Raw genomic sequence first — 23,830 nt, 5'->3', positions numbered from 1 at the left:
TTTTGACGTATGTGCTATCTACAAGCTTTACCCACAGTACATTTTTTAATTTTCAACTGGCTTAGCATGTTCAGTTTTAAGTCTTTTGGTTTTTAATCAATAACTCCAAATTGATTAAGAATAGGAATGCACTGAATGTTCGGCTAGCGAAAATTAACTGGCCGAAAATAGCAAAAAAAAGCACTTTCAGTGTTCGGCCTAATGCATCAAAAGACTGAATTTTACTGAACGGTTACATTGAAATGGGCGGCACGGTGGTCCTCGTGTCTCCGGGGTTCTCTCCGGGTAGGCTTCCTCCCACTGTCCAAAGACATGTACACTAGGTTAATTGGTGACCCTAAAATTGTCCTTAGGTGTGAGCATGAGTGGTTGTTCGTCTATGTGTGGCCCTGCGATGGACTAGCGACCTGTCCAGGGTGTACCCCGCCTTTCGCCCGATGTCAGCTGGGATTGGCTCCAGCCCCCCCGCGACCCTGTACGCAGGATAAGTGGTTGATGATGGATGGAATTACATTGACATGTCTGCAGTGTGGAAGAATTTTAAAGTGTCCAAGAAAGACGCAAAAATGGCCGTTTGCATGAATTGTCTCCTAGCACATCCACTCCATCTGTCCATCTGCGGTCTGACCCGCTTTGAGTGTTTCTGTGACTCGTTTCTGAGAAAGTGATTAAGCTAGCAGCACCTACATTTGGAGTGCACACGTATTCAAGCCTTTATGGTAAATCCACTGAAACGGACCAGAGCGAGCTGACAGGCAGGTTAGCGTCAGTTTCTCTCTTTACAAAGACAAGTGTTGCAGTATGAGAGTCCTACCTGAGTCTTCATGTTACACGAAACGAGAACCACATACAACATTATTTATTAAACTGGGTCGGACTTGATGAATTTAGCGCCAGGATACACGTGACAAACTTCCGGTTTTCAAAATGTGTCTGTCTATACAGTTTGGAAATAAGATTAACTGGATTATACTAACGGAAAGTATAATACATGACAATGTCACCATTGTCTCTCCAAACACTGAGTAAAAAAGCACATTTTGACTAATTCATTTATGCAAGTGGAAACAATTGCCAAATAAATGGAAAAAATATGAATGTACTTGTTCGGTGTTCGGCAAATTTAACACATCAAGTACAAATTTGAGGTACTTGTACTTTACTTAGTATTTCCATGTCTACTTTATACTTCTACTCTACTAAATCTCAGAGGCAAATATTATACATTTTACTCCCCTACATTTTTCTGCCATCTTTAGCTTCTAGTTACTTTTCAGATTACAATTTTTCATAGAATTCTTATAGAATAACTGCATCATCAGCTTTCCCTCCTTTTTATCTTCAGAATGCAAGTGCAGAAAAGTGCAAAAAACTGGGTCACTTGCACCAGGAGCTATAAATGTAGACCAATAGTCTGAAGGAGGTTAACCTAGTCTGCTACGTAAGCATTCCCTGCCTCTTTCGGACAGTAAGCCCTGGGAGAGCTAACTTTCAATGTCCTTGTGCTCATATCAAAGCACAGGTGAACTCCTCGGAGCTTAAGACCTAACTCCACAACCCAGATAACCTTCAGTGTCTTCACTTCTAACATGTTTCATCTAGGCCCAACAAGCTTTCAGACAAACATTAAGGCTGTTCCAGACCTGCTTTAGGAGTGGGAAGACAAGTCTGTTTCAATGTCAAGTCTCAAATTAGTCGAGACAAGTCACAAGTCTCAAGTCACTCAGCACAAGTTCAAGTCATGTAACAAGTCTACCTAGGCAAAAACCCGATCAGGTAAGTCTTTAAGGTCTCTAATTGCTTACCAATAATTCAGTTCAATCGGACTTTATCGGCATGGGAAACATGTGAGGCATCTGACTCTTATCTATATTTTTTATTATACTGTGCATTTTGTATTCTTATATTTTAGCCTTAACTTTCCGTTAGCTGCTTATTTTCTAATACGTTGTACCTTTTATTTTTAAATGCATTGTTACTGGGTGTGGCACGATGGTGCAGTGTCACTGTCGCCTCACAGCAAGAACGTCTTGGTTTTGAACCTTGGTCATGCCATACGATGCCTCACAGCCTCATAGGCAGAAACGCTCCATCCCAGACTTTTACTCTATTGATCCCAATGTGTACATAGATGCCATCGCGGTGCCCCGAGGTGTCCCAAATTAGTTTAACACAAGAAATCAAATCGTGGCCGGATTTGAATCAAGTCTCTGTTGATGTGGTTGTATGATTAACAAAAAGGTGGAGATGGTGGATACTTTTATTATAATCAACCGTCAAAGCTGATTGTCAGAAAGACTAATAGAATTAATTTACAAATAAAGACCAAACTCTTTATTATCAATCTCTGTCCGGTGACAGGACCACTAGATTGGTGAGTAGTGCACACACTTGGAAAAGCTTTTACCTGATCCAGGCAGCAGTTTTTTTCAAAACAAAGGTCTCAGACACAAAAGTAGTCTTGCAAAGAAACATTTACATCTGTAGCTTTTGTAGATGTCCCTGTTTAATCCCGCAGGGTAATCTAGGAGACATTATAGATACCACACCATCAGTCAGTTATGAATTTGGGATACATGATATTTGATAGGCAAGGTTCTCATCCAGGATGCGTACAAATACAAATGTTTGATCCCCTGCTTATTCATAACTTAACAATGTCTATGTTCTGCAAATTATTATTACTATTCTCATTATGGCTTATAGATATATATGTATTGTGTTTTTATCCTTAACCTTTCCTTCTTCTATGCTTATATTAGTCCGTCCACATTTACTAGGGTTTAGATTGTTTGGTGTTTCCCCATCTTGTTGTTCCTCTCCTCTCCTGGAATGTTCATTCAAGGCTGAGAAAGGATCTCTGTTCCCCAAAACATAGAAACCTGGACTGTGTAAATGATGATGCTTCCCTTTGCTCGGGGCCAGATGCCTGAAGCTGCCCTAGGCAGCAGGTCTCTGGACCAGCTGTATGTGTTTTAGTACTTCTCTGTTTATTTTCTTTTATTAATAAATTCTTAAAAGACAACGGTTGGTTGTTACTCAATTATTTGCTTAATCCCTCACCAGTAAGATACAATTTCCAAGACAGTCATCACAGGCCTTTGTGTGCAGTTTGCACGTTCTCCCTGTGTCTCTTGAGTTATTTTCACTTAGAGCTCTGACTCAGATGTAGTAGGAGTTCACGAGGCTGATTGAGTAAGCAAAAGCCTCCTCTTGTGCCTCCCCCATAACCCTTGGCATGCACTGCGGTTATCAATATCTGGGACTGTAGTTATTCAATAATTGATGAAATCCTGAAAGAAGTACTATTAGTAATTGTGGACAAACAATAAGGCGTAAGACTCTTATGTTTATTAACAAAAAAACCCCAAACAGCATATTAGGGAATAAATAGTTCTGCCAACATAAACCAATTCCTTAATTTACAATAAATCATAAATGCAATTAAAGCAGATGAAGTCATGTTGCATGTGAAGGTTAAGAGGCTCAGTAGGAGAAGTGGTGTCAGCAGGGGCGCCTTTCCCATCATAGTTCATTGAAACACATTCCTAAAACTGCACTGCTGTCTGGAATGGCTTCCTTTCCCATATCTGCGACTGAAACAGGCTGCTTCATGGGAATATATTCACAGGAAACAAAAACAAAAGATAAGTTAACTCTTCATCTTAGCTACACCAGCAGCTGTGTGGCTGCAGGACAACTGAGCGACATTATGTTTAACAGGTATAACGTTGACCATTTTATTCATCTTAGTTTAGCTTGTTCACATGCTAAGATTTGCTAATTAGCACACACAAAGACCTGCTGAGGCTGATGGGAATATCATCAGTTTTGTAGGTATTTGGTCAGAAGCCAAAGTGTTGGACAAATTTAAATTTTAACTTAATGACTTAGCTTGTTGAGAATTTAGGGGATCACCAAAGTGACTTTTGGCAACAAATGGCGCTACAGCGATGCAAACACAATTTATATAGCTTTTTTAATTCCTCAGTGGAATAGACTGTATTAGTGTCAATACAAGTAGGGCCACTGGTCGACTACTTCAGTTGGCCTTCTCCTCCCCTTCCGCTATCTGAGTGTTACCATTTTCAAATTCCCAGACGCTACATGAAACAACAAAAACCGTCCCCAAACTAGCAACCTCCACGCTGATAATGGTTACCCTAACCATAATCTGGCCGCTAATGGTACAAACATAAATAAGATAGCAGCTGTAACCTTTTATAGAAATACAAACAAGCAAGAACTGTCTTTCCCTGTATACCAGAATGATAAAGGATTCAGCCAGACCTTTCTCCAGCACTGGCAGAGTGCTAAAGCTAAGTGTGGAATAGGTCTGGCTATGCGAGACTAGATAATGAGTAACATTAACTGCAGAATAAGAAAAAAAGGATATCAGTATGTGATTCCCCAACTCTCATATTGACATAGTTGTCACCTAGTCTATATACTACTACAGTATAACAGAATTCCTTAAATTCAGTTATGCCTTTTGTTTTTGGTGTGCCAAGATTTTCAGTGGCTCCATCTGGCCCCCTGATGAAAATGTCTGGGGGCGCCACTGTGCTGTGTCACACAGTGGAGAACATTTTGGCTGCGCTGGCCGTCTGCTCCATACACCATGAAAAACACTCTGCCTTGGTGTTTGCTTTTAATTTTTTTTTTTTATATAAATTAATATTTTTACATCTTAGAAAACAGAATAGGGGAAATAGTCTGGAAACACAAATTATTTCCCATACTCTTTTTGTTTTTTCATATATTTCCTACCTCTCCGTACAATGTAGAAACCTAAAGTGCAAACATTCCACACATCGCATGAGAATTTTAGTTTTAACAGGTGCTTTGTCATCACTTTCTTAAATCAACACCTTTTTTTTGCAAACCAACTATACATTTATCCAGCTAACAAATACAAAAATGATGCCGCAGCCTGATGTAATTTCTTTTTGTAAGCTGAACAACTTTGCTGTTGTCCATCTAATATCTTATAGAAAAGACAGATTGGTCGCAGCATGGTTTTATGATTGCATTAGGTTTAGACGTCATAGTGTTTTGCTTCTATCAATGAGTAACATGTCTTTTTTTGAGCTTGTGTTTGCATCTTGCTGATGAAATGAGGGAAATCAGTGTTAAGGAAGCCATCCTAGACTAGTACGGTGCAACACATCCTGAAATGTCACAGTAGAAATGTACAATTATTGCAGTGATCAAGTGCTTCTTCAGTCACAGCAGAACCACCCCAGGATAAATTAGTCAAGCAACAATCACCAGCGCTTCATCACACAAGCATTGAACAAATCCCACAATGGCAATAATCAACATTGCCTTAACCAGCCTGTCTGTACATGGTTTTATATCTGCATGTTATTCCAAACACAACAGAGACATCCTTCATTTCCTGCAAATACTCCTCCTCCTTCCTATTGGTCAGTGGGATTGCGTGGCCAGTGTTATGTGAATCGGGGGGGTTGAAGGAGTCGTTGGCGGTACATGGTCTGCTATCTGGAAGAAGTACATCTGGAAGAAAAGAGAAACAAAATGAACTATTTAGTCAAAGTTAAATGTGTACAACTGATGTGAGGCTACATTCACCTAGCTCACTAACCTTACAGCCGACAGCCAGCAGTGTGTGCAAAACCACGATGGTCGCGACTGTTGCCACTGCCATCACCTTGGTGTCGTCACGGACAACGGGCCAGAAGGTGAGGACCAGGACTGAGCCAGAGATCACTATGGCAACCAGGATGAGTGTCCAGCGCAACCACTCAAATGGTATGATCCACAATACCTGGAGATGACAGGTCCATTGCTGATTACTGACGTCTAAGGGTTCAGACCTGACGTGTTTGGTTGATTTCAAAGACTGGTACGTTTGTCTTTTTATTTCTGTTCAATTAGGCTGAAAGTTGTCAACAACAGGACCGAGACCGTCTGAAAAGAGGAGTCCAAATAAACTCAGAAGAGGTCTCTGGTGGTCCCTTTGTCATGTGAAAGCTAAACAGACCAACCACAGGATTTGGTGACATATATATGATTTTAGCAAATTCTAAAGGGAAAATCCATCAGCTGATCATGAACCATTGACCTCTTGATCGGTATGAATGGTGTATAGCCTATGTAAAATCCCTTGATCACTACATGAGATTTTCCATGTATGTATGTATTATAAGCATTGTATTCTGGATTCAAAGATGGCGCCCACTCACTTGAATAGAAATTGTTTGCAGAATACATAAGCCAAAAATAAGATATCTAGCTTCCAGGTTTGCTTCTGTGGTGTGGCGCCAACTGCACATGCTCATTAGTGTTTTTCTACGCCTGTGCTTTCCTGCTAAATAAAAATTGCTTTTCCAGGCTTTGGGAAGGTTTAGCAAATACAAAACCTGATATGACTGGCCTAAGATAATGTTAAAAAGATGAAACCGCTGTTCTTAATTAAGGAATCTTAGTTTTTTGCTCTTACAGCTTAATGTTTGCGGAGGCAGTCACACTACATCGCTTTTTCACTGAGGGTCCAAGTTCCTTCATGACTATGGAAACAACAGCAGCAAATGTCAGTTTTTCTGACAGAGAAAAAAAATAGATGGATGGAATTTACAGATTCACCCTTGTGCCATCACCAGAACACTTAGTGTTCTATACTGGAGTAGTTTATCTAGACAGACAGCTTATGATGACCCTGACATCTTTTAGTAAAAGTCAAAACCCAGGAGAGAGTGATGGACTCACCGAGGTGGGGATATAGATGAAGAGGGAGTAGCCGTAGACACACACAGTCTCCAGGAAGGAATAGCCTCCAGTCTGCCTCTCAGCCCCTTGCCGCCAGGTCAGGAAACCCCATAAACCAATTGGCACCAGCCAGGCATACATGAAGATCACTACTGCAGCTATTGTCACTGCAAGCAAAAAGCCGGACACAGAAAGAAAGCAGACTCAGCATTACTCAGTAAAACTGAGACGAACAAATGTGGGTTAATCAAAGACCCTGTGGAGGACTGACCTCTGTGGAACTGTGGTCTGTAGTGGTAGGCAGAGTCCTCCATCTCACTGAGGAAGGAGGACAAGTTCCCACTGATTGATACTGAGAACACCAGTGTCACACAGATCCAGAATGGACCTACACGCACACACACACACACACACACACACGGCACACACATTACTACACCTGAAGACTTTCAGTGACTGCTTTAGGTCAATGCCAAATCTTGCCCAGCCTCCCTGTCCCATCATCCGATGCCTACTGCGGTGGAGAGAGCGGACAGAGCAGCCACACTAAGAAGCAGCTAACCCGGGATGGCCAGCGCTTCTCAGTACATCAAGACTTTGACGCACACAGAGGAGATGCGCCCAATACAACAATGTGAAGAAGGTGCTTCACAAAACTGGGGTAGGACCTGCACACCAACTCTCAAATTTCTGCTGACTGGTTTGGTGACTGCGGTGTTACAGAGCACCTAACACACTGCCACAGGCTTTGTTCCTTCACTTTTGTTAAATAGTGTTTATATACCCCTAATCTTTATATTCCTACTCCTGCAGCGGGCTCAATCAAAATTCTCAATCAAAGATGCACTTCAACTACAGCGTGACCTACGACTTAAATACATATGACGCAACCCGTTAAACACAACTATGAGCCCAAGGGCGTCACTTTGTGTTGAAAAGTGGTTGGGGACATAAAGGCTAACATTAGGGGTGAGATGATACAGGTGTGTCACAAGACTTGATGAAGGTCCAAAACAAGATGAGAAGATTTTTAATACACATGGAATGCTGAACTATATAAGTGGGGGGTCTGGAGGTCCTCCCCCAGAAGATTTTGAGCATTTAACACAAAATTTCCTGCATTCTGGAGACATTTTCTATCAGCTCCAAAGAACTTCTTCAGTTCTGAACTGAAGAACTCAGAACTGAAGAAGTCCTTTGGATGAGGGACGAAACGTCTTCCAGTATCTTCAACCAAGTCCAGTTGCCCTTGATTTTAACCTTCGTTGGATAACTATGACCTGGATGATTGAGAATCTTCATAAACAATTGCATTGATTGTTTTCGTATTGTGCAAATATACCTTCTCAAAGCCTTTTTATTTGTTTAACATTTCTTGGTGCAACTTATCTTTCCGAACATTTTAAACAAATACTTTCAAGAAGTGACGGGGACAAAATCAGCCACTTCAAAATGTGGTGGGGACATGTCCCCAGCGTCCGTAGTGTAAATGACACCTATGTATGAGTCCAGCTTTACTATCACATAAAACATCTTCATAGGGTCTTTAAGTCCACAGAAAATGAAGAGAATGTAATATATAATTGACCACAACTACATTGGCTTACCATATAGATCTGGGTTACTCCTAAGGTGGTGTTTGATAAAGTTCCTTCCAGGTAAAGGCATCACTGACCCCTTAACTCTGTCCAGTACCTGCATTACATGATGGAGTTTCAAGCAAAAGAACAACACTAAAAGCAACATAATAAAATATGTATGTACATTCTCTTCATTTATTTATTTCTCTGAGCTTGGTTTACCATAAATAATCTAAGCATCATATCATACCTGCACTGTGTCCACATTGAAGAAAGACTGATAGTACTCAAAGGTCCAGAAGCCACCAGTTGCTTTCTGTCCCCCTAACAGCTGGAAGCATAGACATCTTTCAGCTGCTGTCCACACAAAACATGAAGACTTTTAACCTAGGTGTCATCAGTCAACATAGATTTTACGCACCTCTGAACTCTCCTCGTGACCCTCCTCATCCTCCGAGAGGTCTAGTTTCACGTCCTCTCCTCCTGCTGCTGCAGCTGCTGTCGTGGCGGTGTTTGAGGCAGCCATACTGAGTGTGGAGGCCCCAGGGTCTGCAGACAGCAGCTCCTCTGCTTCCTCAAATTCTACACAGGCACACATCAAGAAACACAGTGAGTTAGTTATAGCGGTGGTGCTACAACGGGGCCCAGCGTGCACACATTAAGGGGCCGATATGAGCTAATTGCAGATATATCAGTATCTGTGTTTATAACAGACAATCAATGACAATTAAAAAAGAAACGGTGATATGGATCTTTCAATGTTATGAGAGTTGTTGTTGCATAGTTTGTCCACCAGAGGGCGCTCTACAACTCCCCTGTTGGCAATAAATAAGGGTGGGAATTATATATGCCTATAGTGTATATGAACAAAATATTTTGGGATACGTGATGCTCATTAGAAATTTAAAAGTTAAAAATAACGTGAGACTGTTTCTGCTGCCAGAGCAGAGAACAGAGGAGTGAGGAGAAGAAAAGCAGTTCATGCCTGATGAGGTCTACCTGGAATGAAATAATGCATTTAGAATCATGGGAGCTAATTAACAAAGTGTGGATTCCTTTTTTATACTAAAAGACACCAGAGGGTTTGATATTTACATCCAATTATCACCTCAAAGTGGGCTCACGTTATTCTGAGCTGCAGTGCTGGAATAAAAGTGTAAAAGCATCGACACTTTCAGGAATCCTGTCGGGAATGAAACACACTTTGCACAGATTAAGTAAGTACTGTTAAGTACTTATGTCTATGTCAGGATCCAATAGGAATGATGACTGATAATAGAAAACAAGGTGGGTTAAAAGATAACCACTAATCTCACTTTCTATTGGCTGAGAAAAATGAAAATAGGACATACAGGACAGTTGGATTTTTTCCAGAGGTGATCCTTCGCAGAGAGTCACCATTATGTTTTGTCACACAATATATTTGAGAATGTGATATAAGTGTTTGAATTTGAGGACCTCATTGTCCACTAATCCTTCACTATAGTGTAGGAGACAGTTACATTAGACCAGGGGCTACAGGGAGCCAAACTTTGTGATGTCGCCTGACATGACAGCCTGGTGCAGCTTCACCCCTCAGTCTAAGAGGGCCACACCAACACATGGAACATAAGATCTGATTAGGGAATGAAAGAAGCAAAGCCAGACACACGGAGGAGAAAACAAACCAGCTCTGCAGCAGAGACATGAATTTAAATTTCACAGTCTTCACCTTGAAAATGTAGATCATTTGGACTGGCCATTGCTTCAGTGATCAATCAGCACACTCATGCGATGCCTAGGAGAAGACGAAGAACACGGAGTTAAGAGTTGTTCACATTCTCCAGCTCTCAGCAGGCTGGGCACAGTTTACGAGTCAACTGATATGTCTTCTACTTACAGATAAAACATCTGTTAACTTACCAAGCAGCGTCTATTTAACAATAATACAGTTACATATAAAGTTAGAGTCATCCAGACACCTTAATTCTGCCGTAACTTTAAAATCTCCCTATATTATGTGTGGTGACCAGAAAAACAAAGGTTACAACCAACCTGTCCGCAGCAGGATGTCCCTGAGGATGATGGCGTGACAGTGCCCACAAAGCTGTGACAGCTAACACTAGCTAGGCTGAATGCACACTACCACTATTGGTTTTCATTCGTTCGAAGATGTGACGGTAGTTAACGTGAATGTATGCCCATATAGGTTTAAAAAAATTACCGAAAATATTATTACACAGCTAAAGACTGTCTTTTATAGCTAGCGCAGTGTAGTCTCTATACATCCATGGTGTAGTTGACACGTCTTCCGGTACACGTCACCACGTAAACAAAGCTGTCATGTGGACCATCTTCCTTTTAGAAGTTGGTTTGTTTATTAAAATATAGCGTATTGTGTAATGCACATATCTTTGTCACGTTGTATGCATTTACAATTTAAATAAAAAAACATCTTTTCATAATTTTGTTGCAAGTACTCTTTCAATTCAAGTGACAGCAAGCGGAACGTTTTGCAAGGTAAAGCTTTCTGTCGGAAGATTAAAACCGATTCACGTTCTGGCCGCCATTTTGGCTCCATGTGAGCTGTCTTCTTGACAAGCGGGATGTTTGTTCTGCGTGAAGGTGACCGTAGTAGTGAATAAAATCTGTCAAAATGGCTTCGTTGCGTGTAGTGAGGAGGATGTTCTGTGCGGCGGCAGAAACAGCGACTGCTCCGGTCGCAGGCAGCAGATGGGAAAGACTGAAGAACAGTAAAGCTGGTGAGAAACTGAGCACGCACGACAGCTAACGTTAGTTAGTGTAAGGTTCCAGGGACACCGCTAGCTAGCCTTTCACATACATGTTAATGTAACTAACCAATAGTTTATCCTGCAACCTAATCCACTGCTCACATGATGTTTGTTGAAGGGAAACGTGATAAGAGAGATGTTCTCAAGGAGCTGCTGTAATTGCGATCATAAGCCGATGAAGATGCTGATTCCCATGCTAAATTAACTGAAATGTGTTTCCTTCATAATGTTACAACTGTGTGTTGGTGGCTTGACACAACTTAAGCATAGGTGTTGTTATCAATCATGTCCTGGCTCTTTTCATAACCACAACAGCTGACACTGACTGGCATAGCTTAGTCTGTTCACTGGGCTGGACAATAAAACAATTGTAGTATGAAAGCAATATAATTTTTTCAATATCAATATAACAAATGTTCAATAAATGTTTGATTTTATTCACTTGTATCATACACGAATTATGACTTTTTCTTAAGATGTTTATCTTGATGAATAATAATTGTTTTGAATGTTCTGCCTCTGATTTGTGAAGTGAGCCACTGTTTGGCCTGAAGTGTTGACCATAAAGAAGAGTTTAAACCACAATTAAGCATCAGGTTTCTTCTACTTTCACTCGGGAGCAAAAATCAGCCTTTAAACTCGACAGAAATAACAATTTGATACTCATCGTATAATTTAAAGATGTTAAAATTTTTATCGTGAAAACATTATTTGCCATATCGTCCAGCCCTACTGTTCACCACATGTCAACTCCGGGGAGACTGGTGTTCAGTTTGAGTGAGGAGGGTCTGCGTGCCATGCTATTCTAGAGACATTCATAGGAAATCACAGCTGTAAAAACATTAAATAGGACAGGGAAACTGGGTTTTCACCACTCGCTTGAAACTGCAATGAAAGCTGCAATCTGTGGCCCCACATGGTTGGCCCCCTGGAGCCAGTTGCACCAGTTGTTTATACGTTTAAACCTAACCTAGTTATAACATAAGTGTTTACTAAGTGGAGGTTTTTGCGTCACTAAATTAAAATGTGTTGCATTAGTTATTACTTAATTACATGCAGTGTTTCTTGAGGAAGCTTAAGAAGGCCAAATTCCCACACCAAGTTCTTGTCAGCTTTTAAAGAGGAGCAACAGAAAGCATCCTGACTGGAAACATCACCTACTGGCATGGGATGTGCACGGCCCAGGACCGGAGGGCTCTGCAGCGGTTGATTAAAACCAGCATCACTGATGCTCGGTAGATACTAGTACTCCTCTATCAGTGAAATCGGTGAGGCGAGGTGCCTACGCAGAGCCCAAAGGATACTAAAGGACCGTACCCACCCAGCCACAGCCTGTTCACCCTGCTGCCTTCTGGGAAGAGTGTAGAAATATCTGCTGTCACAGCACCACACTGCAGAGCAGCTTCTTTCCTCAAGCTGTGAGACTCCTACATTCATCCTCAGCACTGCAACATGTAAAATAGTTGTTGACGTGTTTTTTATTCACCCATCGACATTATTTTTGTCAAAGTTTTCCTTTTTTGTGAGTAGCATAAAGGGAACTACAACTTAATCTTTTACACAACCCTGTGTTGTAAAATGATAAATAAATCGACCATGTTCCTACTGAATAGTTAGCTAAGCTGAATTGTTTTCATTAGATTAGCAGACTTATTCTAAACTACATGAATACTTTGAACTCTGAAACATATTTTTCCCTGTATGCACATAGAAATAAGCAGCTGCCATTACAAAGTACGTACTGTTGCATGCAGTATGCATACAGTTGGGATGTACTACTTGGTCATAACATAGCGTCTTGAACTTTGACCCTCTTGCTCATACTCATGCTGCGCAAACTGCAACAAATGACCACATGCGGTAGGACGTCCTGGTGTTTTTGGGGTACTGCGTTTGAGATGCTATGTATGTATTGGGACACACTAAATCTGCACCCTTCCTTCTGTCTGTAGGTGTCTGGTGTCGCGGCCTGGTCTCTGACTACAAAGAGGCATGTCGGGAGATTGTTGTTGGTGCGTGGGAGCGACCGGTCAAAACCTCTGTATACGTGACCCTGCTGGGCGGGGCCTGGGCCTGTTTCTACACAAACCCTGACCAGTCGTCCTTTGAAACCGCCCTGCTGGAGCGCTCCAACCAACTGGGCATGCTGTCACCATGGATCCGTAATGCGACCTCTGACGGCCACGTACAGAGTTTAGTGAAGCTTCGTAACGAGGGCCAGCTCCACCATGCCAGCCTGGGTCTTCTCTCTCTGGTTTACCGAACCGACTACGACCCAGACACCGCACTGTACGAAGCCCAGTGCTCCAATCTGTCTTTACCCTGGAGGGAGCTCCCTCAGCGCGTGCTAGATGTGGGCTTCGTTGGCCAATGGTGGATCCTGGGCTCAAAGATGAAGGACTATGATGTGAACGAAGACGAGTTCAAGCACCTGCCAGCGCACATGCAGGTAACCTCGCCACCCAGTGTTCAGGAAGTGGAAAGGAGTGAGAGGTTGCACAGAGAGTCGTGGTTTGCCGTGACAGTGGAGGATGAGGACAAAGAAAGAAATGTAGTGGACAGAAAGGAGGAGAGCATCAGTGATGAGAGCCAAACAAAAGCACTGAAAGAAGAACAGACTCAAGCATAAGTGCAGTGGACCAGCTGGATACAAAACTGTATCAGGGGAGTTATTCTTATTCGTCATGCAGTGTGGATTCAACAAACCACTTTTAGCTTATGTTCTTCAGCTAGGAATAAAACAATTTGCTGCCACCACAAACCGCCAAGGCAAGAGGACACATTTGCGACTTTTAGTCAAAGCAACCCAAAAGCCTTAGTTGTGTTATTTATTCCAATGTGTTTTTTGTTTTATAGAAAGCATTGCAAATCATCTATACCATGAACCATGTGTCAGTAAATCTGTCAGTTATCTCCAGATGTCTTACAATTGTTTTATCTCACTTGTCTCACACCTCTAATAAAAAATATAGACAGCCTTCAGTCTTTTACTCCGAAGGGATTTTAAGAAACAAATGTGTGATGCTTTTTTTTCCCCCCACTTTTTTTGCGTACCCGCTTTCCTTCAAACTGCTAGTTGACCTCTTCTTAGTTTAGTATTTTCCCACATTTCCCTTTAATGCATTTTGCTGTGTTTTCTGTACCTGTAAAAATATGTCTCACCAAGCAATACATCAACTTGTCCCATTGAGTACGTTTACACTGGAATTAGTATTTCAGTTACAATCCGGTATCCCACATATGTGTTTGGGAATGTAAACATATGCTGGTTTCTTAAACCTGGGTAGGTCCTGTTTTTTAGAAATTAAAATATTGCTACCGGAGTAGTCCGTGAGAAACCAGATTATTACATGGCATTTAAACACCTTATTCGGGCCAGTGTGTGTCATGTGGGCTGGTGCTTCCTTAGCTTGAGTCAGTCATTTGTCAATAAAACTACATTACCAACATTTCAGACTTATTTCAGCAAATAGATCAAAATAACATTGTTATTTATTTGAAAGTGGTACATTAACTAAACTGGGTTTTCCTCAACTGCGCGGATAAAAGCAAAGAAAATGGCTGTTCAGAAATCAAACACACCTCTGGGTCTAATACACAGTATACCTCAACATCTTACACACTGCAAGTTCAATTCATTACGTTACAGACTCTTATGAGAGAGACAAGACAGTGAAAATATGCCCCACTACAACTCAGCAGAAGAGTACAAATGTAAACTGGGGCGGGTGTGGCTCAGGAGGTTGAGTGGGTTGCCCGTTAATCCGATGGTTCAATCCCTACTGCCCCATCACCATCCCTTTTTATAAGACAATGAAATCTGAATCACCTGGTTCATAAACCGTTCAGTTAGTTCTATACATACCCTCTGTGAGGGCATCTCACCTTTGACTCCTTTATGGAGTCAAAGGTGAGACTCATGATGTCACTGATCTGACTCACTGGAAGGGGCTATCAGATGTCACTTTGAAGAAGTCACAGTTCAGGGGCCAGCCTGTGGTTCTCAGTAGTTAACTGGATTTCTGTCCAGTCTGTCTGTGGACTGGTGGTATTTTAGAATGTAGCCACCAGAGGGCACTCTATTGCAAAATAATTTATGAGCCCAGCCCCAGCAGGTTCATTGTTATGGACGTTGGTTAACAACCACAATTTCACATCCCATAAGACTCTAATATGGATTAGTGAGCACACATTATCAAACATCAGTAAGCCATTATATGATGTGATCTGAATGAGGTTCACAATCTGATAATGGATCTGCAGAATCACTTTAAGATCTACTGTCTGATCTGCAGTTTGATACGTTGAAATGTAAACACAATAGGTCATTTGAAAAAGCAATCTCACCTCAAAGACAATTCAGTAGCTGTTCTTTCAATTCTATTACATGATATTCTTCGGCAGTTGGACATCATGGCCCAGATATCATGGAATTTCAATTTCCATATTTCTGAGCATTTGAGCTTAATAGTTTGACATTTTGAGAAACACACTTAGGCTATTCACTTTCTTGCCAAACGTTAGATGAGAAGATTTATACTACTCTCATGTCTTAAGCTAAAGATGTTACTAAAGAGAGCAGGCAATTAGCCTAGCTTAAAACAAAGCTGGAAACGGGGAAAGCTAGTCTGGTAACATGTTTTTATACATCAGGCTTTTGTATTGATTAAACAAACAAGATATTACATGTTAATCAGGTATTGTTACCTTTGGACAGAGCCAGGCTGACTGACCTGGCCATATATTCATATCGACCATACAGACATAAGAGTGTAAGAGTAGGGAAAGTCAATATACATATTCTTTAAAATGAACACTATTCCTTTAAGGACTTCTGTGGTCTTCTGTGGTCCTGTCTCCTACAGTGGAGTCACGTTAGGCAGGTTCTGCTTCCCCATCAGTACAGAGGAAGAATGATTACAGTGAACAACAACTCTGGCAACGTACGTATGCCATGTGAGCTTAGTGTAGGATAACACACAGACTTGAAAAACCTTTAAAAAACCTTGCAGTTGTGTAGTATTACAAATTGTGCAGAGCATCTTGGTGGCCTAGAGTCAAGATTAGATGTGAACATATTAAGACATTTTGTGATGGGCATTTTCACTATTTTCTGACATTTTATAGTACAAATGATTATCAGTTAATCGAGAAAATAATCTGCAGAGATAATGACAATTATTCCAGCCGTGGATCTCGCAGGTCAGATCCCCCTCTCTCTCCCCTGTAATCTAAAATAAATGATAGAAATTGTGTTTGGCCTATTTGCTCATAGTGGGGAGTGTGCCGTCCTCCAGCCAATGAAGTGTATTGAATCTGTCATTTTTTTGTTTGCTGTAAACCAACCTACCTCGCTGAAACACTACAAGAAATAAATACCACAGCTTGGTACATGCAGATGGAGGGTTACAGTTGGTATCAGGCTGCAAAGAAGACGTAGAGTCTGCAGTCATACTATGCTAACACAAGCAAGCAAGCTAACATGCAGATTTATAGCAGGTATGATATTTACCATGTTAACTTTGTGTGTTAGCGTGCTACCATTTGCTTATTAGCATTAAAACTGTGATTAATGCTAATTAGCAAATAGCAGAGTCGAGGCTGATGGGACAATGTGATGATGGCACTAGATGAAAAGTCACCAGAGTGATTACAAATGATCTTGAATGGAACGTGAATGTCTGCACTAAAGTTGTTGGCGATCCGTCCAATAGATCAACAAAGACATTTCAACAGAAAGACAAAATGTCAACCCGATAGTGGCGCTAGAGGAAAAGTCAGTGGATCACCAAAGTAGTTGAGATATTCTGTTAGGACCAAAATGGTGGATGGAATGACCGGCCGATTGACTGACTGCCCAAACGGCTGACTGACCGTCCCCTAGAGCCCTGCTGCTAAAAAGCATTATGACCGCTTCTGTTCTATTTGCTGCTGTAAAACATCAAATTTTAGCATTAATGTCTTGAAATATAAACAAAAGATAGATTCTCCAATACTGTTTTACAATCAACTTCAGTTCATATTTTAGCACCATGTTCACATTTAGCTGTATTTACCACAGCAATTTATCGAGGAAGTGAGTGAAAAGGTACAAAAATCTGAATGTGTGGTGTCTGTCGCTTCCCTCCTGTGTTGCATTCTTCCGAGCGTCTTCTGTGTGCATCTCACTCAATCTTTGCCTTATGACCTCTATCGACCCCTGCGCTCCCATCCATCCTGCCCCCTCCGCCACACAGACGGCGAGTCTAGCCAGAGGGGTCAGTGAGGGCGGTTACTGTCAGGTGGTGTTTGAAAAGCATGCTGTTTTTTCTTTTCTTTCAATGCAAAGACAAGATTGGAGAGGCGAGGGACATCACCTGACCGTCTTCAAACAATAATCTGCAACATTTTCACGTGTGTAAATGCACGTTTTTGACAACAAGTGTATTGATCTTTAAGGTTTATTGCAATTTCTTCCAGCTAATAGTTTGAAAACGCCTCACTTTACTGTGAGGGAATTTGGAGGGTTCAGCCTGACATTACAACCAAATCAGGGAACGGATATCTTGAAACACACGACTGCTTTAATGTTCATCTCAGTGGGTAAAACTGTCTGATTGTGCTTCTTGCCACATGAACACATCAAGCTCATGATGTGATGCTGTGGTACACATTGCAAGCCACTGCGTTCATTTTATGTCAGCAGCTATCAACTGAGCTGTTGGGTGAGCTCATGACAGACGCCAACATTGTAGTTCAACGTTTCCTTTACCTTGACTACACTCACTAACCCTGAGAAGAAGAGAGAGCAGGAGGTGATGGAGGAGGCAGGGAACCCTCCACCCCCCAAGAAAAATAGAAAACCCCAAAGGGGGTGGGGATGTCTGTCTGGCCACCATGTTGACCTCATTGACCACAACAGGACCAGGCTAGTGTGCACTCACTCACACACACACACACACTAATCGACCTAATCAATATGTAACTAAGGAAGGAGGGAAGAAGATGGAAAGAGTGGGGGATAAGTTGCAGAAGATGGAGGAGGGTAAAGGAAGGGTGTAATTGAAAATACAAGTAAAGAGGGCAGTGTGCGGGTGATGTTGATGGATGCAAACCACACAAACAGAGATTTACTTTGGAGAAACATTTAAAAAATGCTTTCATAACTGTTAATGAATTAGATCATCTACAGACTGATGCACAGAGAATGGTCGCAGCACTGTTGCTTCAAACAGCATCACGTGCCTGGACTTAAGAAAATCCTGAAACAAGCTGACTTATGTGAAACAAAGCAAGCGTGACATGTGAAAGTGAAAATAGAAATATCAGAAGCAAAATGTTTCAATGATTCAAGTGTATTTTTGGAAAGTGCTGCTAAAATGATCCCTTTTCTTGTGGTTCTAGATAGATTTAGAACATGACCCCAAAAACGTACATATGAATTTAGCAACACGAGAAACACATCAAGTTTGCATATATTGTCTTATTTGAATACACTGCTCATGTGATAAGAGACATGATTTTCAAATATCTGACATCACCTATCTGACATACTTTTTACATTTAGGTTCACAGGGGAAAAACCTTTCAGCCGCATGTGATCTTTAGCTATTCCAAATCTATAATGTAAGACATGGCATTTGAATGTCGGCCCGCATGTGATGCACATTTCACATGTGATAAATCCAATGGGAAACACCATTTCCCATCTGATAAACTCCCCTCATCTGAGAACCTGTGATTTTCATAGAATCCAGATGTATATGTCAGACATGAAATATCAAAACAACACATGAGCTCACATGTTGTGAGAAATTTTCAGATATTTCACGAGATGAATTCATGCAAGCACACGTGAAACAAATTTACATGACACACATAGAAAGAGACTTTCAGATATTTCACATGGGAAAATGTGTGTGTGTATGTGAATCTGTGGTAAATTCACATATTGTGTATTTTCTAGATTTAAATATACATTTCCTGAATGATGGTGAAAATATGACCCGGCAGATTATGAACTTTAGTAGTTGTATAATAGTAGTAGTAGTTTAGTAGTAATTTTAGGACATTATACAAAAAGGAGACAAGGAGTGGCACTTGGAAAACAGCATCTACTATGAAGATGATAATTGATACAAACAGACAGGATGTGCAGTCGCATCAAAGGGGTTAACTGTCTGGGTCCGGGAGAGTGCCAAGTGTGTGTGTGTATATGTGTGTGTGTGTGTCTTGGGGGGATGTCAGTAAGTGCAGCTCTATAATGTCAGTCAGTCTTGGAGTGTGAACATGTTTGAAGGCAGCAGCGAGGGAGGAGGCGGAGGAGGAGGAGATAGCGAAGGAGGGTAAAGCGAGAGAGGAGTGGAGGAGGGGTGTCTGGTAGACAGAGAGAGAGGGAGGGAGAGAGAAAGAGAAGGGGGAGGAGAGACAAGCCGAGTGTGCACAATATTCATTCAAACTGACAGAGGCTGTGTGTGTCCTGGTTTGCACTTCCCATTGCTCCTCGGTCTCTCTCGCCCTCGCTCCCTCCCTCGCCCTCTCTCTCTCTCTCTCTCTCTCTCTCTCTCTCTCTCTCTCTCGTCAGACAGTCTGCAGTTTAGAGCAGCAGGAAGAAGACACCGGAGAGCCACCGGAGAGGAAGAAAGAAAGGGAAAGAGTGTGATAAACGACAGACAAGGAGGTGGAGTAGGAGGAGGAAGAGAATCAAGGAGAAGGAAGGAAGTGAGGAAGAGCAGGGATTTGGAAAAGAGGTGGTGAGTGAAAGATGAGAACAGAGGATGAAAGAGAGAGAGTGGTGGCTTGGCTTTTCAATGGGAGGGGTAAAGAAGGAGGTGTAGAGATAGAGGAATGCAGAGAAAGACGAACGGAGACACTACTGCTCCTGCAGAAGAGGATGTTGGGTAAGTCAGTCTGAACATTTATTTCCAATTTCCAGGCTGTGCATGCGGCAGGGCTCTGATCCCCGAGCAGCCCTGACATCTACTTTCCATTGTCACTCTTTGGGAGAGGCTGCTTGCTGGCAGACATAAATGTGATGTGACAGTGTGTCACCGGATGTTTGCCGACACTGATGTGCATGCATGATGCAACGCCAAGGAGGAACGCCCAGGGAGGCAGGGAAAGAGTGGGGAGTTGAGCATGGAAGTGGATGTAGTAAAGGACACCGAGGTTGCATGCTAACATAGCAGTGCATTCACACAATGGGGGTTTCCATTCATGATTTCTCATGTGATTGGCTGTTTGTGTGTGAAGGATGTGCGTGTTTTTTTTCCAAGTGTGCATTTATTTTCTAGAAGTACGTGTGTGTATTCATGTTGTCGCCTGTATAGATATGCATGTTGCATGTGCTGTGTGTGCCATGCATATGTGTGTGTTTGGCAGTCCCAGTGGAAGTGAATGACAATTAGATTAAAGTATTGATCCAGTCTGGGCCAGGTAGCGAGACTGGAAGTGGGGGAAGGGCCATCGCTATTTATTTGCATGAATAATTTTATCTCTAATTCAGAACTCCCATCGAAAAAATGAACTTTTAAGAAACACTGGTATTCTGTCCTTAAACATGTTCTCATACACACACACACACACACACACACACACACACACACACACACACACACCAGTGAACTCATCTCAGTTCACTTTGAACACACTCTCACTCACATGCACAAGCACACACACACACATACTAGCAGTTTCCCCAGTAATGGCGGTGCCTCCCTTGAACTCATTCACCGGGGGGGTCACGGGTTCAAGTCCTAGGTGGGGGAAGGGGAGCAAGTGAGTGGGAGAGTGAGTGAAGGAGGAAGGGAGGGAGGACCGCCACTCACTAACTTACTCACCTCCTCCACCCCACCACCCACACCATGTCTCTGTGTCTCCCTTTACCCTCCCCCCCCTTTTATTTACCTCACAGTCCAGCCGCCACAATCTGTCTTCTCATTCAGCATTCACACGCAACCATGCATGCACACAAACGGGACCTGGTGCATTTTTCAATAGATGCAACCTTGATGTACAACATTGTACGACTGTGTGAGATGTGTATTGCATGCATGTGTGGCATGCAATACACTCTTCCTTGGTGTGTGTGTGTGTGTGTGTGAAGGTCAGCAGTGTTAAAAGTTTTTTTTTTGGCTGCTGTTACCTGAGATGTGAGTGTTCAGACGTCACTGTCTGTGTGGCTGCGATTAGCATTTTTACCTGTCTAGATTTGCGTGTGTCCACGTGTATGTGTTGACAAATGCATGCATCATAAGTCTAGCCAAAACGATGAAAGGACACACCTCTAGTTTAAGAAGACATTTGTGGTTTGTGTGTGTGTTGTCATCACCACGTCAATGCAATGCAGTTATGTGAGCAGCCACAGTCTGGGTGGAGCTGAATACAAACAGACAGGCAAACAGTCACACACACGCAAGTGCACGGTGTTGTAGAGCCAATGTGTCAGATTATAGCCCGGCAGCAGCAGGATTATTTATAGCTTTTCCCCACGTGCCCTTGAGCAAGACACTCAACCACCTGCCTGCACAATCAGTAGCTGTTGTTAGAGTTCTAAGTGGTAAGCAGTTCAGATCGTCACTGGAAAATATCAGTGAATCTTTGAGTAGCTGACAGGTTTTAACAGATATTTCAGCCACATCTTCGTTATGTTGCAAATGAAGATGCTGTTGAAAGTTTATAGTAAACAACAGCAGCAGTGTCCACCGGAGGTGAGGACAGCACACAAAATGCTTCCACTATGGAAAAAGAAAAGAAAGGAGTTCTGGTTTGAAGCAACATAATCAGAAATCTGACCTACAGCTGGTAGATTTACATTCCACATAATAATCATTTGATATCCTCTCGGAGAAGTGTTCTGAGAGCGAACGTTTCAATTGCATGGCTTTGTATGACTAGAGATTTGAAAAAACACATGCAAACACACACACACACACACACACACACACACACACACACACACACACACACAGAGCCTCTCTTTCATAGGAAACAAGAGCAGCTAACCTTTGACCTTTACCATTCAGCCTGTCTGGAAAATACCAAGCCTGGAATCGATCAACACTCCTCTCACCCAGACTGCCCCCCCCCTCCCCTCTCTGGCCACCACCATCCCCAACCACCCTTCCTATTCTCTCCACTCACCCCTTCACTCCCACCTCCCAACCCGACAGCAGTTACGCTACAAGCGTGTTAGCAGCTTTTAAGTTACATGTGTGAACACACACACTCATACAGGCTTACTCCTTTGCCTCATACACAGGTGGAACATTTACAGAAGACAGCACTTAATATAATAATGATAAAGGAAAGATGATGCTGCAAATATAAAAACATGGATAGAAAATGTTTTAGTTTGAAAGGCGCCACAGGTAACAAACTATACAAATTATTTTCATCCTGTTGTTGCAGAATTCCGCGACCCTGTACGCAGGATAAGGGGTTGATGATGGATGTTGCGGAATTTAACTTTGAGTGTGCACACAGATGTAAAACTCTTTTGTTTTGTTTTGTTTTGTTTATTAGAATTCAAATTTGCTATGTTTCAAAAAAATGCTCAACACAACTTGCTTAGCACTGTGTTTACCCAGTTTTTATCCCTAATAATTAACTTTGGAAACATATTAAACCAAAAAACAGTGTCTAGCATGCAAGGAGTATTTTATATGTCATGTATGCTTTTTTCCGATATTAAAGCACATTTAAAATTATTACACATTATAATATATGTATTACTGGTAACATACATTTAATGGCAATGGTACTCACTCATGTGTACTTATATTTCCTTTCAAGTGCCTTTTCATATGTTGAGCATGTATCGACTGAAAATGTATATTTGATTGATTTCTACCTGTACTGACCAAATACCTGTCGTTTCTATGGCACTGTGTTTCAGCTGCAACTATATATGGAGCCCTGTGCTGTCATGATGTCAGCTGTTAAGTGCAGGTAAGTCCTATAACCATGTGATGTAGTGGTAAACAAAAAGGGACACAATGGTAGAAGAAAAAACAATAAACCTTCCAGCTGTTGTGAGACGCAGAGACAGCGTCGCATTCAAAATCAGATGCTGGGAAAAACCAGAGTCCGCAATCTAGTTATTAGAGTGAGGTTTCTCAGCACTACATAGCATACGGAGCATATCTTATCTTATTCTGTGTGTGAGCAAGTTTTTGCTTTGTTTTATTAGTTTAAAAAAAATCTTAATTCTGATTAGCACTGAAAAAAGAGTATCTCAAACTGAAAGTGTTTATAAAAAGAGACTCACTACATCACTGGTTAAAATGTGTGCGTGCACCTGCAGAGCTCTTGTCTCTTCCTGTTTAGCATCCCCCTGCGCCCGCCCTGTCATGGCTGTCCACTCCTTGTAGCACTGGAGGACAGGCTGTTTGTTAGCTCGCTGTCAGTCCGTGTTTTTCAAGTCTTGGGGAACATTCAACGCTGTCGGTGAGTTTGTGACTCAGAGAAACCATCGAGTGTTGAGTGTACCCTTACACTTGAGCTCACATCAGTCTGAAGCACACACAGACACACCATATACACATCTCTACTATAGCACTTAGATATTATACAGGAGGAAAGTCTGACTTAACAATGACCGCATTCCATTTAGACGCACCAGTTCATGGCCTATTGTGCAAACTGGCTCACCTGCTTGGCTTACTTACTTGTTAATGTTTCACCTGTCTTTGTCCTGTTATGACAAGTCAGAATGTCTGTAAAGCAACCACTAAGACACTGACAAGATATGAAATCATTCTTTCTCGT

General features: G+C 41.9%; 2 protein-coding genes across 2 annotated transcripts; one reads left to right on the top strand and one right to left on the bottom strand.

Moving 5' to 3' along the window:
• Nucleotides 1-3,332: 3,332 nt before the first annotated feature.
• Nucleotides 3,333-10,613, bottom strand: yipf2 (Yip1 domain family, member 2). Its single transcript, XM_046070818.1, has 9 exons — nt 10,347-10,613; nt 10,024-10,089; nt 8,734-8,894; nt 8,563-8,643; nt 8,340-8,427; nt 7,004-7,120; nt 6,733-6,899; nt 5,609-5,791; nt 3,333-5,520 (listed from the first exon to the last, which is right to left on the bottom strand). The coding sequence occupies exons 2-9, from the start codon at nt 10,052-10,054 to the stop codon at nt 5,431-5,433; spliced, it is 918 nt and encodes a 305-aa protein (XP_045926774.1). The 5' UTR covers nt 10,055-10,089; nt 10,347-10,613; the 3' UTR covers nt 3,333-5,430.
• Nucleotides 10,614-10,839: 226 nt separating this feature from the next.
• On the top strand, nt 10,840-14,061 carry timm29 (translocase of inner mitochondrial membrane 29). Its single transcript, XM_046070882.1, has 2 exons — nt 10,840-11,053; nt 13,036-14,061. The coding sequence occupies exons 1-2, from the start codon at nt 10,948-10,950 to the stop codon at nt 13,710-13,712; spliced, it is 783 nt and encodes a 260-aa protein (XP_045926838.1). The 5' UTR covers nt 10,840-10,947; the 3' UTR covers nt 13,713-14,061.
• The last annotated feature ends 9,769 nt before the right edge of the window (nt 14,062-23,830 follow it).

Source organism: Micropterus dolomieu, linkage group LG02, assembly GCF_021292245.1.
Source record: "Micropterus dolomieu isolate WLL.071019.BEF.003 ecotype Adirondacks linkage group LG02, ASM2129224v1, whole genome shotgun sequence".
Lineage (NCBI taxonomy): Eukaryota > Metazoa > Chordata > Actinopteri > Centrarchiformes > Centrarchidae > Micropterus > Micropterus dolomieu.
Note: the sequence above shows the minus strand (reverse complement) of the source record. Positions and strands in the feature narration are given on the sequence as shown.